The sequence below is a fragment of the Mizuhopecten yessoensis genome, unplaced genomic scaffold (assembly GCF_002113885.1).
Source record: "Mizuhopecten yessoensis strain PY_sf001 unplaced genomic scaffold, ASM211388v2 scaffold716205, whole genome shotgun sequence".
NCBI lineage: Eukaryota > Metazoa > Mollusca > Bivalvia > Pectinida > Pectinidae > Mizuhopecten > Mizuhopecten yessoensis.
Window position 1 is genome coordinate 111,984 of NW_018480000.1, and position 21,075 is coordinate 133,058.

General features: G+C 35.4%; 1 protein-coding gene across 1 annotated transcript; it reads right to left on the reverse strand.

The window, feature by feature from the left end:
* Nucleotides 1–4,069: 4,069 nt before the first annotated feature.
* Nucleotides 4,070–14,317, reverse strand: LOC110442085 (prostaglandin reductase 1-like). Its single transcript, XM_021485519.1, has 9 exons — nt 14,112–14,317; nt 11,296–11,341; nt 10,753–10,812; nt 9,986–10,156; nt 8,861–8,978; nt 7,959–8,111; nt 6,641–6,746; nt 6,056–6,174; nt 4,070–4,510 (listed from the first exon to the last, which is right to left on the reverse strand). The coding sequence occupies exons 1-9, from the start codon at nt 14,218–14,220 to the stop codon at nt 4,400–4,402; spliced, it is 993 nt and encodes a 330-aa protein (XP_021341194.1). The 5' UTR covers nt 14,221–14,317; the 3' UTR covers nt 4,070–4,399.
* Between the last annotated feature and the right edge of the window lie 6,758 nt (nt 14,318–21,075).

The following is a 21,075-nucleotide window of genomic DNA, read 5'->3' on the forward strand; positions in this document are numbered from 1 at the left end:
TAAAGTCAACGCATGATATATAGCTCCTATATAAAGTCAACGGATATATCCTTCCTATATAAAGTCATCATTTGATATTTTCCTTCCGTATAAAGTCAACATAGGATATATACCACCTATATTAAGTCAACACAGGATATATACCTCCTGTATAAAGGCAACACAGGATATATACTTCCTGTACAAAGTAAACACAGGATATCTATCTCCTGAATAAAGTCAACACTTGATATATAGCTCCTATATAAAGTCAACGGATATATCCTTCCTATATAAAGTCATCATTTGATATTTTCCTTCCGTATAAAGTCAACATAGGATATATACCTCCAATATAAAGTCAACACAGGATAAATACCTCCTTTATAAAGTCAACACAGGATATATCCTTCCTATATAAAGTCATCATTTGATATTTTCCTTCCGTATAAAGTCAACATAGGATATATACCTCCTATATAAAGTCAACATAGGATATATACCTCCAATATAAAGTCAACACAGGATAAATACCTCCTTTATAAAGTCAACACAGGATATATATCTCTTATTTAAAGTCAACGCATGATATATAGCTCCTATATAAAGTCAACACATGATATATACCTCCTGTATAAAGTCCACACGGGATATATACCTCCTATATAAAGTCAACAAAGGATATATATCTCCTGTATAAAGTCAACACATGATATATCCCTCCTGTATAAAGTCCACACGGGATATATACCTCCTATATTAAGTCAACACAGGATATATAGCTCCAATATAAAGTCAACATAGGATATATATCTCCTGTATAAAGTCAACACATGATATATACCTCCTATATAAAGTCAACACAGGATATATATCTCCTGTATAAAGTCAACATAGGATATATACCACCTATATAAAGTCAACACAGGATATATACCTCCTTTAAAAAGTCAACACAGGATATATATCTCCTATTTAAAGTCAACGCATGATATATAGCTCCTATATAAAGTCAACACAGGATATATATCTCCTGTATAAAGTCAACACAGGATATATACCTCCTTTATTAAGTCCACACAGGATATATATCTCCTGTATAAAGTCAACACAGGATATATACCGCCTATATAAAGTCAACACATGATATATAGCTCCTATATAAAGTCAACACAGGATATATCCCTCCTGTATAAAGTCAACACAGGATATATACCTCCTATATAAAGTCAACACAGGATATATAGCTCCAATATAAAGTCAACACAGGGCATTTACCTTCTGTATAAAGTCAACACAGGATATATATCTCCTGGATAAAGTCAACACAGGATATATACCTCCTTTATTAAGTCAACACAGGATATATATCTCCTGTATAAAGTCAACACAGGATATATTCCTCCTTTATTAAGTCCACACAGGATATATATTTCCGGTATAAAGTCAACACAGGATATATACCTCCTATATAAAGTCAACACAGGATATATAGCTCCAATATAAAGTCAACACAGGGCATTTACCTTCTGTATAGTCAACATAGGATATATGCTATATATAATCGACTTGTCGTTTGATTTAGATCGCTTTATATCATCAACACAGTTACGGATAAACTAGAATGCGTCTTATTTACTTCACCGTTGTTTTGGACTAGGTCTTATCACGAGAGGAATGTAAATCGATATAAGGTATAAGATGTGTACATGTACAGTTTTCAAAAAATACATATACATTTAGATATAAGATGTGCACATGTATACATTTTTTAAATGTACATTTTCAAGTCATATACATATCAGATATAAGACGTAAATGTATAAGTCATATAAATATTTGACATCACTAGTTTAGAGTTATTTTTTTCAAATGTGGTTATTTATCTCAGCATCCCCACAGAGTATTTTGTAGCTCAGACAGCGGTGCTATGCAACATTGCGACAAAACGTATTGAATAACACGCAGTGACTTGAAGGGTTTGGAGGACGCATCATAACGCATCGTTAGATTACAAAAGCCATGAACAGTGGACATTTTACATTGTAAACTGTGTTAAACAGTTACAAAATAAACATAAATCAACCATACCACCATCCCTGAGATTGTCAGAGACCTCCTCTTCAACAAGTTCAAAGTTAGACGTTTGAACTTTGCCATCAAACTCCGTTTTAAGGGTCCACACTTTGCTTTTTACCATTGTGTTTTATGAATCGTAGTGAGAGGGCGTAGAATATAATAAACGATTGACCCGTATTGTAGGTGACGCACGTGACATCATGACATGTCGTGGTTATCTCCTTTACATATGAATATATCCTCGTGATAGAATGTACCTCACAACGCTCTTCGACCGTCTAAGACCACATTTATTCAAACCGTCGCAGCTAACGAAAAGTCAGAATGGCACACATAATGTCTTATCTTTCTCCTACCATGTCAGCCACTAAATAAATAATAACAAAACAAAAATACTAGAAAACTTTGTGGAAAACCCGTCTTTTAAAACCATTTTCTTCTGCTGATCCATGTGTTGGATCGTCCAGCATATTCATGTACGAGGAAATTAAGGTCAGCTGAGCACTCATACTCAATGCGGTAATATGTTCCTTGCTGTATCACCTACGTTTAACAAACTCTCTTATTGTGTAAAGATGCATGTAGCACAACCAATAAGTGGTTATATGTGACACTTCGATGACTAGAAATGTATGTACTCTGTCACCTTCATAAGATAAAAGACCAGCGAAGCGTATATACACAAAGGTGTAGTATATGTACGAGTTGTTCACACAAATTTATGTCGATTCGGCAACGCTGTAAGCGTATGTACAATTCGTAGTTATATATGTACCTAAATGACTCGATTCAGCTCTGCTTTGATTGATACTTAGTCATAGATGTGCGAGAGTCTATGAGCCCCCTCGTCTCGATTTAGAACTGGCCCACTGCGGTTACCTTTATCTGCCGCTCACTCTTTGGAGTTATCCCTGTCAACCGCATGGTTTTTCTGTGTGGCATGCGTTTTGTTATGGACAACTCGGAGGCTGTTTACTCTAGCTCTACAAGTCTTAATCTGCCTTAATATGTAACGTATTGTTCTATTTACATTTACACAGTTGCTATCATCATAAACATGATACGAGGGTCATAGTGTAACGCCTCTGTAATTAATCTATCAGGCGGTTCCTCGCTGGGCCTAATTGGATAGATAAAGGATCACACATTTAATATGTTTATGTGTCACTTATTGATAACACTGTAGCATGGTCTGTGATTGCCGATTTATTGATCTAGGACTCCGACCTTTTCCTTTCTGATTAGGTGAATTTCTTACCCTCTTGGGTTTCCGAATCTTTCCGGTGTCCACCACATATAAACACTTAATGGTTGTGCTACATGAATCTTTTCTCAATCCAAACTTACATACATGAAGAAAATATTTAGAAATATCTTTACTCGTGTGTCTTTTGTAGACGGAGTGTTGGGTACTAAAACGGGATCTAGTGCCTAGTTATATACAGATATATGGTCCGTTGGTCATTTTTATACCAAAGATTGTTCAGAGCGTAACTCCTTTATCATCACATTTACACCTACCAAACGTGTTATATTTATATATCTTTTGAAGACGGAGAGTCACTGTTGCTGCTTGTTTGGTTTATTTTGTCGGTGGAGAGGCGTGCGTACCTTTATTAAAGCTATTCCGTCTTTTCGTATCGCAGAATTATCTGCTCTTGTGAGAACGTATTAATTGTTACGTTATTAGTTTGTGTAAGAGAATTTCGTCGTTATCTCAAAGATTTATGACGTTACTCTCAAAAACAAATGACGTAACAATCATTACCTGCTCACAAGAGCAGATAACTCTGCAATACGAAAAGACGGAATAGTCATTATGCAAAACATTTAATGAAAAGTTACAATTGTTAGCATTGGTACAGGGATTCATGCACATGCTATTTTCGGCAGCTGTTTATTCTCTGCTATATAATATTAGGCGTGTAGATATGTACATTTCTAAGTTAAACCGGAACCCAAAGTGCAATAGCCATTACTGCAATATTGAACAGCATAATCGAGTCACATCATCAAATTAATACTGGTCAATTTATTTGAACAACATATTGATTATGCAACAGCATCCGTGTATGTTTTCTTTGTCTATCGCAATTGTAATTTAACTTCTATTCATATTCATTTAACATGTTATTATTTCGACAGAGATAATGCTAAAATGACACATGTCTATGGCATATACAATGTCTATAATTGAAAAGTAACAGACATATGCTGCGAATTCTGATTCTGATAGAAATCAGTTACTTCAAACCATCACTTAAATGTTTTTCTTTGTTGTGCGATCATGTATATGGTTTAATTACGTTATAGTGTAGCTCTGGACAGTAGAAACGTCCGATTATGCAGAGATTATCGCTTTTCCAGTGTTGGCACCATCGAACAGTCCCACGAAGGCCTTAGGCATATTCTCAAATCCCTTATATACTGTTTCTTTGTACTTGATTTTTCCCTGCAGAAAAAAAACAACATTTTATTATTATTTGTTAATACAGATTCGATTTTTCTGTGAACAAACTAAAGTAACTAGAAGTAAGGTTCTATAGTTATGCAAAAGGACTGTTACTCCCTTAGCAGATAACATGAACTTGACGTCAGATATTGCTCATTTGAATGTTTCTCTCCCCGTAAACAACATGAAATGTATCATTAGTTTAATATTTCTTTCCAGAGGCTTTCTCTTTCTTTTAAGATAATACGCTATTAAATGTCTGGCAGATTTCAGGAGTCTGTCTCTCCTCTATCAAACAACACATTATTAACGTTAGTGAGATATAAGTCAATCATGAAAAGCGATTTAACATTTATATCCCCTGTTGTTCGTTCCTCTCCTAACAATTGCGGTGCACTAAGTTCATCAATATTACGATATAACATATCCGGTTTGTTGTGAATATTTAATTTCTGATTACTAAAATTAGCATTGTGTCCACTTTTACAATGTGTTACACAGTAATACAGTGACCGTTAAACTGTCAGAATTGGGGCATGGCTTCCAAGTAACAGAAGAGGTAGTTGACATTTTGATGAGTGCCTGGGTTTTCCTGGCCCGTGCCTGACACAGAAAACACAACTGGACGTCAAGTATTTGTTCATTCTATGTACATCGGTCTTAACCTCTCTTCACCAGGATTTCACACCTAGTCAGGTTACGTCAGTGCCCCAGGGTAAGGTAAGCTATGGTCAACGTGCATGTACACGCAGTTATGTTTACCAGTATCTAGGACCATAACCATAACATATGTGTGGCAATTTTACACGTGCCGATTTTAGTTGTTTAGTTGTTAAAAAATTATGAACGCACTATTTTTATATTTAAGGAAAAACAGATTTTTGTTTACCTCACCAATGTAACTAAAATATAATATCATACTAAATCAATCTACTAGGAGGCACGGTAGTCTAGTGGTAGGACGCCGGGCTCGTGACCAAAAGGTTACGGGTTCGAGTCACGGCACGGCACGGCACTGTGTGTTGTATCTTTGAGCAAGATACTTTACTCCGCTTGTTCCAGTCTACTCAGCTGTAAATGAGTACGTGGTTGGGCAGTGCTAGAACTGTAGAATGCTAGCTGTGAGTGCCGCAATGAAAGCACCGGCTGTATGCTCCCCAGGGAGTTGAGAAAGATATTGGCTGGTTGCATAGGACAAATAACCACGGATAATAGTTTGTGAACCGCTTTGCGACGACCTACGAACGAGGTTGTGATAAAGCGGTATATAAGAACCTCGAATTATTAATATTATTTTTATTATTATTATATAGGTTTTAAAGACGAAATTGCATATATTGGTAAGACATTCCCCTATAAAAAAAACACGATTGTTATCTCACAACGCTCGTCCATCATGGACACAAGCTATCATCGTCCAGAATATTATCGTTCGCACATCGTGCATAACACCGCTATTCGTGTAACGTTGTGCGAATCCACAAATGAATAGCGATAACAATGAGGTGTGTCTCTCATCTATCAGACATCAACTATTAGACTCACCTCTCTGATCCACTGTGCCATTGCCTTTTCTCCCTCCGCCCATCTTTGATACCACCGCATCACGATAAATCCCTCAATTTTAAGCTGTTTGCCAAGGATAAACATGAAAGGGTATTCACCTAGAAAGCGTCAATACAAACATAAAATAATCTGAAATATATATTTGTATAGTTAAAACAGGATAAGATGATACACCGGCTTTGCATATTGATTTAATATTACATGACAACCATGTTTAAACACATATCACAGAACTAAGACCTAGGCTACTGATGTAACAGTTACAATTCAGGAATATTACATGACAACCATGTTTAAACATATAACACAGAACTAAGACCTAGGCTACTAATGTAACAGTTACAATCCAGCGGAAGTCGCCTTTGTAGCTGTTTTCTTTCGGATCGGACAATTCTCACTTGTTTAAAAAGGATAATCATTTGGCATACAATAATTATATACAAATTACCGCTTCGTGAACCAAACAAGCATTTAAAAAAACCTGAGATAAATTATGCATCGAACAAACGAGACTGCGTAAATGAAGGTGACCTGGTCAACTGAGCAAACAAATATCCCCTATACCTTTTGGAGGCGCTTTGTCGTTGTACGAGGATATCTGTCCACAGATGGAAACTCGGCCGAACTGCTTCATGTGTTTCAGTGCTGTAGCAGTGAAGTCTGCTCCTATCTACAAAACAATTAAAACAAGGAAATATCACAACATACTCCAGTGTGACGGTAAAATCTGCTGAAAGTTACAATACAATATTAGCAAATGCGTGTACTCCGAATTCCTCCAATATTTAAAACCCTTAATGTGCTTTAAACCGTGCCAACAAGCGTGATTAATTCAAGTTATTTTTTTCTCATATTTTTGTAGTATAAATATTTTTTACAACATAAGCAACAATAATGACGTAAGTGTATCACAAATCTAACAACAGTGAAATCAGACTTTGCACGCATTTGCGACATTATTTCACAACAATGAATTGAGACGAGGCACTATCCAACATGTTTATTGTCATTATTGACTTCGCTAGTTTAATCTATATGCTGAATCAAGTGGGAAAACCCATATAAAATAGTGTAATTGGAATGAAAACAGATAGTTTACCCATTTTCAATAAATACAACTTTATGTATTAGTAACCATGGATACCGGGTGCTGAACTGAGTGAAACAGACTGAAATCTAGCCTGAATGCATCAGGATATAGCCTGTGAATTATTTGTTGTTTGGTATCAACTTTACCAATTACACATTTGACACATTTGTGATGAATTGTGAGGGCCTGTGAAAAGGGCGAGTAACCCCCCTTTATACATCCCACAGGTAATCAGAGGTAATAGGCTATTGACCTATAAATTTACCTATATATGAAACTGTTTAAACGTTTTTGTGTAATTTTAAGCAATAATGAATGAAAGTGAAGCTGAATCAAGCATAAAAATGCTTTTTTCCAGAAAAAGTTGATTTCTATGTGTATCAGTTAGCAGAGTACAGTAGAAATGGCCTGATCCTAAAAATAAAGGGCATGTCTCAGATAAAAAAGGATAGTGGATTCATCCTGCACAACACACCTTCATATATATATATCTATAGACTACATTTTGAATACATTCTTTTTTAGAAGAATGATTTTTTTTTCAAAAAGTGTTCAAAGATGCAGACACTGCTAGACATTATTTTTCTTAAAGTTTCCTGAAGTAAAAAATATCTTTGAAATTATGTTATTTTTTAAAGTTCGGCACCATTTCTTCCCGCCTCCAAGCGTTAAGCCGGCAATTTGAACAGTGTGTTATTTAAATACACGAACGTCAAGATACAATTATTGAAGTCAACATGTTCTTTGTGATTAAACTCGAACGCTTTCATGTTTAATCTATTGCTTACTCACATTGTCGAAAAAACAATCGAAACCATCTGGGGCGGCCGCTTTTAAAGCCTCGGATAGATCAACCTTCTTGTAGTTGAAGACCTCATCAAAACCTAATTCCTTCAACCATTTGCATTTGTCGTCAGTTCCGGCACATCCCACTACTTTGCAACCCTGTTGAACAAAAAGCACATTTTAGATAATAAAGTAAGATCGGACTACCTTGCACTCCCGTTAAACATATACTAGTATTTCAGACAACTGCGTTGTACTTTGCCGCCTTACACCCGAGCTTCACTTTTTTCTAATCATCTTTAAAGCGAGCTTTATAGCGAGTTAGGTAGTGTTTACAATTTTCCAAATAGATGTTGCAGAAATTTGCTGACATCATAAATGTCATGAATTATCATGTAGATAGGCTTCCTGCTGCATAATAAAGAGTTCAAGGATTCGAATTCCGGTGGAGAAGTTTTTGTGTAGTAGGAAATTATCATAAATATCCTCTTTCGTATTTAACATCTTGGCTATGGTAACGGGAGAAGCAATCACAAATCAGAAAAAATGTCAAATACATTGTAACTCTTCTTTGTAGATGAGACAATGGTGTTTGATGGGACTCTCTACCTTAAACAAAACATATATTAGTTGCAGCATCTCAACATTGCATCCCTGTTAAAGAAGCTTTATTTTCAAACAGTTCCGCCAACTCAACCAAACGTCATGCACCTAAAGGTTTCACCATCTTGTTCAAAAAATACATTTCAGACAGTGTACTAACATCCTACTACCTTATGTCCCTGTTAAACATTACAGCGCTTTTAAACAAGAAACAAAATACAGACAAGTAGGAAGCATATTTATCATTGTTCGGTTATAGCCCGTTATAAAAGTTGAACATGTATGTTAAAAAAAGAATAACCTGCCTTTATTTTGGCGATTTGTCCGACAAGACTACCGACTGCCCCGGCAGCACCATTGACAAGCACAACGTCTCCTTCTTTTGGCTGGCAAAGCTCCAGAAAACCAAAATAAGCTGTCATTCTGTAGAAAAAACATATCCTGTTAATTTTCGCTTTTGAATCATACAACATGTAAAACCATTATCCCAGCTTCCTGAGCCCTGATGTATAAAATCGGTATAACAGAAATACATGTGTTTTGGAAACGAACAAATGCCAAGACAAAAAAAAGCAAAAAGTGTTATCGTAAAGGCTGAAACAGCACTGCACCAATCACTGGACAATGAGCATGACATATAACAAGAAATAAAACAAGGTATTCCTATCGACATGAATATTTGTTGATACCATGTCGAAAACAGTTTCGCCATGTTTAAATAATAAGTAAGCATATTTGTTATTTAATGTTCCGCGGTGGATAAAACAACTGCTCTATAGAAACGTTTATAAATGTATATTCACCAAACACAGATATGTTAATACTATTTTCAGCTGAGATAACCTTATCATAAATTTTCGCAACTGTTGAATAGCACTTGGTATCAATTTGTTCATTTCAGTGTTATTTTATCAATTTGTCATAAGTGATGTTGCGAGGAATTAATTTGATTACAAGTCAATGCAAGGTTAGTCGAGTTTCTTCGTTGAAACCACATTCACTAACCAAGAGCAGACCATTACACTAAAACAATCCCACAAAGTGTTCATGCTGACGTCTTCCGACTGTATATTCCCCTACCTTGCTAACAGCCCTGTCCCTCTAAATTTGAGAGAAGACGGGAAATAATGATAATGTGAAATGGTGATATGTTTGAGTTTTCAGTCTTCACGGGGTAACAGAAGAATTAGGTTTATGTTTTTGACAAGTCACTAGTATAAAACTGCTGCGATAACTCACGAACATCTGTTGGGTCACCATAGAGACTGCATACTTATATTTTTTATAGCTAGAGTCTCATTTGTTAGGTATTCTACACCCTTTTCCTTGACATAAGGGTAGTCTGCAAGAGGCGGTTTTAACCTTTCTATTTTGCTAAGTTTATAACGCAGCATGACTATTTGTGAGTACAGTTACATGTACGTACTTACCCTGGCATTCCCATAACACCGAGGGTCAAAGATAAAGGGAGGTCACCAAGTTCCGGCATGCGTCCCACTTTCTGTTCCACGTCGTTGTAAATAAGTGTATGGGTACGCCATCCTGCGAACACCCGAACGAGACTTCCCACCGGATGGGAGGAATTTTTACTGGCGATCACCCTGAAAGTAAGCACCACGAGTATGACACATGATTTATTTTGATATGCTTGTGTTAGATAAACATAGGTTATTATTAATGAGGACCATGTATATGTAATACACAAATAAGCATAAAACTTTTTTTTCCATTCGCAGTTTGAAAAAATTACATTATCAATATATAATTTAATATAAAAGATATTGTATCGCATAAAACAATGAAGAGTAGGCCCGGGATATTAAAAAAGGATATAGTAATGTAAAATTAGGATGAGCGTTAAATACACTAATGCAGAATGAGCTTAACATAATTTATATATCTATGCAGAATGGGAAAAATGAGGTTTAACAATTCGGAATTAGCTTAACACGAAATTAATTAGATGTAATCGCTGAACTATCAATAGTCGAATACAATCAACAATCAATAACACATCCTGCCTATCATACTTAGTAATCTTCCAAATTCATCACAAAAGATGAAAAGCAACATTTATTTTGATATTTTAATGGTAGATAACGTCATCAAGGTGATAAACATTTCTTCAATAAAAGGACTACCGGGCATCAAGAAAAATCCTCTGACTTAACAACATATGTAAGGTTTGGGATCTTACTTGGCGATCTGTTCCCCCGCCATGCATTGTCCCGGCTTAACTCGCCCCAATTCGCTTGTCCTGTGAAAAGGATGATAGGGTCGAAAGTTAACAAAACATTTAACCGAGAGGTTTGCTTGCATTTTTAAATCGCGTAACGATGTTATAGATTAAAAGCAAAATGTTTCATATATTACACGATTCATTATATTTACGGTGTACTTCCATTTCACCAATGTTCCTTATAGAATATTGTCATATGAAATTATGAGTGCATTGCTTAATAAAGGGAAAATTCCCTAAATCTAGGTTTTTCTTTAGCTGTAAGGAAAATCTTAAGCTAAGAAATATCTTTTGCTAAGAAATATCTTTTTAAGATCATAATAAGTTCTTTTGAGAATTATCTTGTCAAGGTACAATTTGTCGTTAATTTGTTAATGTCTATAATCAATCGATGTATGCAAAAAACATTTAAATATAGTTATAGCAAATTGATAAAAATGAAAAAACGGCGTTGCGGTTCCTTCAATTTTTTGACAAACATCATAATTAAGTAAGATATACCTCATGTACGGATCAACAGTCCAGTGAAGGGCTTCGATCAGATATGCTGGAACAGTAAATGAACCAACGTTATTGTTATATACGTAAAATCCTAAAATCATCCTATTGCAATGAAATATTATATTTCAATGTAAGAAATAAATGTCGATGTATTTGATTATGTTCATTTATATGCTTGGTGTTTTTTTGTAAATATCCGGTCTTTCACTTTGAGGACATGAAATTACTTGACCTTGATTTACCTGGTGTACTGGCGTAGAAGACGCCTGACATTCCGGAATAACCGGTCTTATTTGCCTAGTACATTTCATTCGTCTCCAGAAGAATCTTTCCTTTGCTCATACTTGTGCATATCGGTTTTCTCATTGTTTTATCTACCGACTGGGATAAAAAAGCGAAACAGCCAGAAAGACGATTAGGACCAACTGAAAGGGTCGGAGGCCATAGACAGGAATGAGCTTTTGAATCACAGTAGGAAGAAAAGTGAACAATCAGAACGCGCGTCACTGGTATCAACATTCTATCACCTACTTTTTGATACCTAAAGTATTTTATTTGAACGTTTGTGTACGATCTACAACATTGAGGTGTGTACTCTTTGTCATCGTATAGGAGAGACCAGGGTCCATATTCATGAAACCATTATCATGCTCAAGTGATCATAATTTGTCAATCAATACGAAGAATCTTGGAGAGCCTTAAAGCCGAATATTGTTTTCAATGTTAACACTTGACTTTTTGACTGTGTTTCATGATTTAAGCGAGTTACATGAAGCCCTATTCTTAAACACAGAATTCATGCTTGAAGGTTTCATGAATACGGGCCCGGATCAAGACTGACTGTGCCTTCAATACCCTATATCAATGAAACTAGAGAATATCAGAGTGTCAGGAAACCAATGATTCGAACTCAGAATCGATAGAACCGGGACAAAATAAAAACAAATGAGCAAATAACATAGAGACCATGGAAAAACGTACGGGGGAATAAGAACATGTGCCCCTATAGGCTGAGCGTGGTGTTCAGATTCATTGACGACACCCGCTATGTAAATATAGGACAAATACTACATGTAGTAATTTCACGTCTCATAGCGAGAACCGGGATATGACAACAAAACAGTGATCTCTCATTAGCATTATCAAAGTGTATACCGCTATGCTAGAAGATTCATAAAGGTTCAGTGCATGACACATTGACAAAGATTCTTCATATTATCCAACACCTGATTCCATGTGTTCTTCACGTTACAAGTCTATCTAGTTTACTGCCCTTTGTGTAGTAAATGCGACACCAGTGTCTATGTAGGAGAGACAGAAAGATGCGTGAGAGAGATTCGGCAAACACCTGAGAGATGCAAGAATGAAAACGGGAAAGCAAATAACCTCTTCGGAGTCAAGAGTTTCACCATGAAATTGTTAAGGGAAGAATTTTGATTGTACCTTCAACTCCAAGAGTGGAAAAAGATAGAAAAAAATAGCTATGCAATGCTAAGATAATCCTTCCGCAGTATTTCTCATCGCTCTGTATGGTAGAATGACATTACAAGGATTGATGACGCGTCGCAAGGACCACAGACATCTGTATATTTGAACTAGAAAACAGGACAAAACCAGAAATATTTCTATATCTCATGAAAATGGCTCGAATGCCTTAATTTGAAGTTTAAAACGTTATTTTTTATTTCTTAGTTATTTAGTTTCGTGTGCGTTTTGCATATAAGCCCGTTCAGAATCCAAATCAAAAATACAATCATGATACCATAATCCAAAAGGGAATTGGATTTCATTGAATCTTAAAATATGTCATTATAGTGTTCCCTATTGGAGTTTGCACCGATCCGTTGTCGGCAGACTTGTACGTTATAATTCGCTTTATCACAACCTAGTTCATAGGTCGGTTCAAGCGGTTCACCAATTATTATTCGTGATTATGGGGCCTTTGCAACCAGCCACTATCATGCTGCTGCCATTTTGGGGCTGACCGCTAGCATTCCACAATTCCAGTATTACTCAACTACGTACTCATTTACAGCTGAGTAGACTGCAAACAAGTTTTCGGTCACGAGCCGAGCGTCTTACCACTGGACTGCCGTGCCTCCAAGTTATCGAGTTTATTTGGCTAGGTTACACTGAATTCTTTTGACTAACCATTGCAATGATGGTTTTTTTCGTTTATTGGTTTCATTGGTAGTAAAAATGTCAGAACCTGCTGTAGTTAAATTGCCCATACACATTTATAGACGTTACAACAAGAGAGCTCAACCCAGAGTAATATATCGATGGTAAACTAGAATTGAAACTCAGGTAGGCTTGGGACTGTCACATTGTGTGTATAGCCTAACCTTGGTATCGACCCATCGTTTGCATACTAAGGGGTACATTAGGGTGAAGAGCTAAACACTTACACAGTGAAATGTCATTTACAAATGTTTATAAACTTTAGATGAGTATAATACAAACAATAGTTTAGTTTTAGTGTGCTATACATTTCACCTGTGGTCATTCATCACAATGCACCCAATGCCATGGTAAAGTGTAGCTCAGACATTGATCTGTTGTACACAGCATTACGACACATGTGAAATAAAAGGTACCTTCTATAAAATTAATATCCCATTTAAGTATCAACATTTTTGAAGTAATGCGCTGATTTTTGTAGTGGTGAGAGTAATATCATAAAAACCAAATATATTGAATATCATATAGTGACTTAAGGTATGTGGAAGACATCACATACTACAACATTTGGAAAGTGAACAAGTACAATGTAAATTGTGTTAAACACTTAGAAAATGCAAATAATTCAACCATACCATCATCTTTAAGGTTGTCTGAGACCTCCTCCTCAATAAGTTCAAAGTTGGACGTTTGCACTTTGCCATCAAACGCCGTTTTAACGGTCCAAACTTTGCTTTTCACCATTTTGTTGACGGAGCGATGCTGCTTGTGTCTCACCTTTAGACTGTGCTAGTAAAACGACGCGTGTTGTGGGTGGTGACGGTCTTTATATGTAACGTTGAAGCCTACCTTCCCCCGAGCTAAAGGTATGTCTGTTATCTTATTATAGTGATACATAAGGGTATACAAGTACTTAGATATAAAATAGGAGGTCCTGTAGAATATAGATTAATACCTGTTATACATGTATGTATCAATATATTTTATCACGGTTATAAAGCTTTTAATAAGTATATATGTATAGTGCATGGTACATGGAACATACGTGTTTTTCTCATAAAAATAACTACGATATAATTGAGCCTTTTTGAATGTATAATAGGAAGATTGATAGAAGTATGATACATATATCATCACTTTGTTTGTATAGCAGGTTGCATATTTTGCTGTTAATCAACACCGTTACGGTGTCTATTTTGTTGTATGTGTGTTTACCTTATTATATATACAGTATGTCTATCCTTCCCAAGGGTTATACACTGTATTACACATATAACAGCTTTGGATAAGTGATGTGGTGGTCGGGTGGCGCAGTGAAGAACGCACTCGTCTTTCACCAAGTCGGCCGGAGTTCTATTCCTCAATCGGACGTGAAAAGCTATTTTTTTACATGGGTTTTATCCAGGTATTACGGTTTTAGATGCAATGGTGCAATGTCAGTCGATACATGATTGTACGACGTAACCGAATGACACAATCCAATCATTTTCAAAGTAGCTTATTCAAACGGCATATTGATTTTGCAACATCATTTCTCCCATAGCCACCGTGGGTTTCGTTATTCTCGGCTCATCTGATAAACCTGCTGGTATTGGATTAACATTTTTGGGTACCCTCCTTCGACGTTATTTCACTAGTCACGTAATATTGCTTTGCGACAACATCTTCCACTGTGACGTCATAGTTAATGGCAAATTCCATCGATCGAAAAGGAAATTTTGTATTACCGAGGGAAACATATGGTTTTCTAGATAAAATGACCAAACGCTCTGGGGAAAAAAGGATTCCAACACTCGGTACATATCGTGTATATATTGTCTGCGATTATCACAACTGTAATTATGTTATACTAAAGGTTGAAATATTACATTATCTTTTATATGATTCAGTCATTTACGATAAAAAAAAATGTAGATATGTCGACAGAAACAGTAATGATTCATTTCAACAAATTTTATTTAAACAATGTGTTATACAAATAAATGTGTATGACGTAAAACAACAAGGTTTTCAAGGACAATTTATTTGTTATTCATTAACAGTTACATTCCATTTTCCACGTTATGTAATCAATAAGTTCCGCTCAGGAGTGACGTAAACACAGCAGGGGTCAATACTGAGTTCACAAAGTTAATACCTCGTATGTCCACCGTTTGCCTGAATGCAAGCCTGACAACGTCGACGCATGGAGCCTATAAGACGGTTCAAGAATGCTTGTGGGATGGCATTCCAGATCTGTATCAACGCTTCAGCTAAATCAGCCAACGTCACCGGTTGATTAGGTAATGCCCGTAATCTGCGTTCATTACATCCCAGACGTGTTCAATGGGCGACAGATCGGGGGATACAGCAGGCCACGGCAACACGTCAACGTTCTGCTGGGCCAGAAGGTCCATAGCGACACGAGCTGTGTGTGGCCTGGCGTTGTCCTGCTGTAGCGTAACGAACGAGGTGGGTCCGGAGGATCTCTTCACGGTAGCGTAGCGCGTTCAAATTCCCGTTAACAACCACTTATTGGTAGCAACCCAGGGATTGTCCTTGCAGTCAAACTTGCCGTTTGGAAGCGATTTCTCAAATGGACAAGCCAAATATGGTTGTTCTGTTGACGTGACGTCCCACGTGGACGTCCCGCACGAGGTCGATCGCCGACGTGGCCAAACTGTTGATGTCATCTCCACAAATCCCGGATTGTGTTTCGATGGACATGAAAACGTGTAGAGACAACGGCTTTGCCCATACCAGCTTGAAGCATACCAATAATCCGGAGGCGGTCATTTTCATTGAGCCTCGGCATAGCATTAATCACAAATTAAAACGTTATAATGCTGTTTTTACTGTTCACTGGTTTCAACAGAGTGACCCAACAGTTGAAAAATACTCTTTCATTGTCGAATCGGATGGGTGGACGACAAAAACGTGCAAACTGGTCAACGCCTATAGAGAGCAAACTGCACGGGAAAAACTGTCAATGACACACGGATAGTGTGCATGTGTCATACTCGGTCATGTGTGTGAATTTTCATGTATATACAGTTGGTAATACATGCTCTATAACAATTCTCCGCATGCACAGTTTCTTTTTTTCGCTAGTATATATGCAATTCAATGTATAAGATGTACACTGTAAAACAAGACAGATTGAACAAATCTTACAACAAACAAACATGCTCAACTAAAAACTCCTATGTCCGTAGAAGAATACCATTTATAGAAAAGTAGGTAAAATAGAAAAAGGATCTTTTCTAAATATCTTACTTATTTGTGCAGTATAATTGAAATAGCAATAGCAAAGTATAAAGTCACAGCTGGTTAGATCAATAGAGATTAAAACGCATGGATTTACCAATAAATAACTGTACATCATTAAGTAACTTTGGAAAAATGTTTGTATCAATATGGTTATGATTTCCATAATTAAAAACAGAAATAAATAAAGTAAGTCTGATATCATTATACATTGGACATTCAAGAAAATAATGGAAAAATGTTTCATATTCAAAAGAACAAGCACAAGAGGGACAGTCAGTTAAATGGTCATTGCATAACTCAAAATTTAAGTTGCTACAGGAGTTTTTAAGCTGACAAAGAATAATATTAGCCCTTCTATCATCTTGAGTTTTTAAACTTAAGATTGATTAATTATCAATAATAATGATTTATTCAATTAGTGTTTAAAGTTTGGAAGAGTTGGATATTTTAAGAGATCATTATCAGTAGCGTTAGTTGTACGGGAGGAAACACAAACGATAAATCTGAGCCGCTTCTTCACGTCCATATTACTAACAATTTCATAATAAATAAACAGTAGTTGATTAACGGTAGAATCACATAGTATAAAGTCAGGCTGGTGCTTACTTAAGATAGAATTTTCAACAAGATAGTTAGTTGTAAAGGTATTTGAATACCATTTTTTCCATTATTTTACTGAATTATGAGGTTATTGAGATTGTTCTATTATTTATTGTATCATTTGATAAACCCTTCTCTTTATATATATAGCATTTATGTTTGATTGTTTTCAGCTATTCGGTAATATTTCTTATTCAATGTTTTAGTAAATAAAAGACAGAGGGGTAACGCGAATTTTCCATTATTTTTTAAATTTTAGGAATTACACCATCAGGGCCGGGAGATCACATGTTATTAAACGGAAGCGGGACCGACTTATCAATGTGCTTGAGACGCTTGAAAGCATAGGTCTTCGAGTAATACATATATAATACATCCAGCATTTTATAATACACTTGCAATGGTCATTAATATCAATCGAAAACATAAATATGCAGAATAGATAAAACATTAAAAATAATAATGTTTTGATAAGTAAAATAGACATACATATAGAGAAAATATAAGAGAAAACATGTGAAATATCTATGTTGAACTCCACTAGCCCCTGTGATCAACATATCGCCTACATTTATCTATACTAAACGAAAAACACAACAAGAATATCATTTGTAACCATTCACACTCACGAAATCGTCTTTTTACTGCGCGTGTAAAGAGACAACGTGCTGATGTTTTAAAATTAGTTCCAGCCGAACAACAATAGATAGAGCCACGTACAAAGTATCTGGATGTTTGTGCACGCGCAGGCGAAAATAAAGTATAGGAGAAAGAGGACGTGTAGTTGTTATAGATTATATATGGAAATTATAGGATTTTAATATTCACTTGAACGGTAAGTTCCAATTATATACGTGCATGTACATGTAAATGACTAAACTATACGAAGTATACGCGTACAATACACTATAATTCAATGCGACGCGAACATTTTGTAGGTCTTAGTGAGCACATAGTAGCTCATGTATGTAAACATAAAGTGGCAGTTGAGTTGAGATTGCATGCGCTCATAGAAAGTAAAACTGAAGTGATCAATTCAATTAAAAAGTAACCGGATAAATGAGTTTCTTTTTTTTCAATATTACAAACATGTAACTGTACATAGTGAAGTTTAGGAAGAGGAAATTAAATAAGATTAAGAATATCTTAGGCTAGACGTTCAAAATATTAGCGTTATGGTTGTTAAAATTTCACATACTCTTGCAGTTCACATTTCTATGATTTCATAGGATATAAATCCTATATTATCTTGGGTCTCACGTGTATAGTGAACTTTATATTCTTATTATATCGACATAAATTATAAAGGGTTATAGCATATATAGCAATATGTGTAAACACAAAGGGCATGTCATCCGAGAATGTCTATTTACATACAACAATAACACATATTACAGATAACTCATGATAATAATTTCATATAAAAAATTATATATAATAAACTAACTTTATACTGAATGTTCATACCATATAATGCCTGTGGTTGTTTCTTTTAGTTATATATGTACATTTAAATGCATACCGAGCATTTCTAAGCAGTACCATCATGAGAAAAACATAATACGATATTTTTGGTCACTGTTTAGATGCACTAGTATCATATTATTTACTTACATAATCATTTATATATATAATAATAATTATGATACCAATAATGAACCTCAGGTAATAAATCTATCAAAGAGAATTGTAAATGATGATGAGATAAGCATTTTAAAAAAGGGTATGAAATTTTGCCCTAATCCTAAACCAAACGAAAAAGATATCAAAACTGATATATTACCATTTTGCCGCGGATTAAGATTAAAACAGCGATATTTCGGAACATGAAATTGATAACAACATACATAAAGCTGAACGTTCAGTTCGAAATAAATCTAATTGGAAAAAAAGTGATAATGGTTTAAAGAAATATCCGTTAGTGTATAAACAAACCAAAAGTAATGTTTCACATAATCAGCGTAAAGCAAAAGATTCTTTATCGAACGATGAACTATTGTCATCAAAGATGCCTATAAAGGTGGTGCATTAGCATATGGACAGCGAGTTTTATTGTGAAAAGATTTCAGAAGTGATATCTTATCAAGAATGCTATTGTGAAAGTGAGGTAGGTACAAATAATGAAACATAGAAAACTATTGATATTCGTGTTCATCAACATCATAACAGTTTGTTTGATGAAAAAAAGGACTATCTAACAGATTTCGAAAGTAAGACTTCACAAAAGTTCTATCATAGCTATTGAACAACAGAAATATGATGTCATTATGTAGAATGTTCAAGCGATATGAAATTTAGACCAATTGTAGGTGGATCTCATGGTGTCACACAACGTTTAAGTCATTTTTTAGATTTTGTTATATAACCCGTTTGTCCATCAGTCAAAAGTTATATCAGGAATGACTTTGATTTCCTAACACATTTACCAACGTTGATCCTTCCGGGTTCCAAATTAGTATCGTTTGATGTTGTAAGTCTTTAAACAAACACCTCGCATGATTTAAGTATTGAAGCTATACAATATTGGCTACGTAAATGCCCTTCAAAAATTGACTTCGGATTTAATTAGGAATTTATTTTGAATTCTTTGGATATTGTACTCAAAAGAATTGTGTTTTATTTTAATGACAAGTATTATTACCAGACCAAAGGTACTGCTATGGGTACTAAGGTTGCGCCTACTTATGCTACACTGGTATTAGGATATTTAGAGGAAAAACTTTATGAGAACATGGTAATCAGTAAGGATGTTGATGTTTCGTATTTGTTTCTCTTAAACTAATTTTATGATATTTTTGGATGATTCTTCTATAATTTGGCCTCCTAATCATGATATAGATGAGTTTCATTCTGCATTTAATTCTTTATATCCGGATTTGAAATTCACTATTGAAAGAAGCGATAACGCTTTGCCATTTTTAGATGTTTTAGTTAAAGTTGAACACAATGAAATTTCTACAGACATTTATGCAAAACCTACCGATTCTCAAAATTACTTAGATTTGTTCTCTAATCATGCTAAACACACTAAGATCAACATACAATATAATTTAGCTTATAGATTAATTAATAAAGTAAGTGGTTCTGATAAATTGGAACACAGGTTACGGGAGCTCTTTTCTTTTCTGAAAACTCGTAATTATCCAGATTAATTTATATTACACGGCATTCAAAAGGCTAGGGACAATGGGCCTCTGCTCGTTCAACAAAGAAATAATGGTAAGTATGAAATGATACCGTTTGTTTTTACTTGCAACCCATGTAACTTTACCGTGTTTCCAATTATCAAAATCTATGAAAAATTTATGAAGACAGGTGGACGTATGGGGAGAATTCCTTGCAAAAAGAAAATCTTGGGAGATCAGCTTGTAACCCCCTAGGGGGTGATAGCCTCGTGCCAATTAGCACGTGTTCAATCGTAACGTCATTAAAATGCGTCACCGGTAACTGAGACGTCATCAAATTGAATAACGATATTCATACCTAACACGTATTTTGGTTTACACTACTGTGGGTGGGGTTGTGACTGAAATAATAGGATGAGAGAAAAACAATCATCCCCTACCTTGAGGGTGTGACAGAGAAATCTCCAACCCTCGGGGTTGGGGAGGTTTCTATAAGTCTACATTTTTTTTTTTTATTTCACCATCACATGGACTTTTAATGGGTTTTTTTCTGATTTATATATGCATATATATCGTAGATAATAAATAAACAAGTCCTTGCGAACGAAAATTTAGAATAAATCAT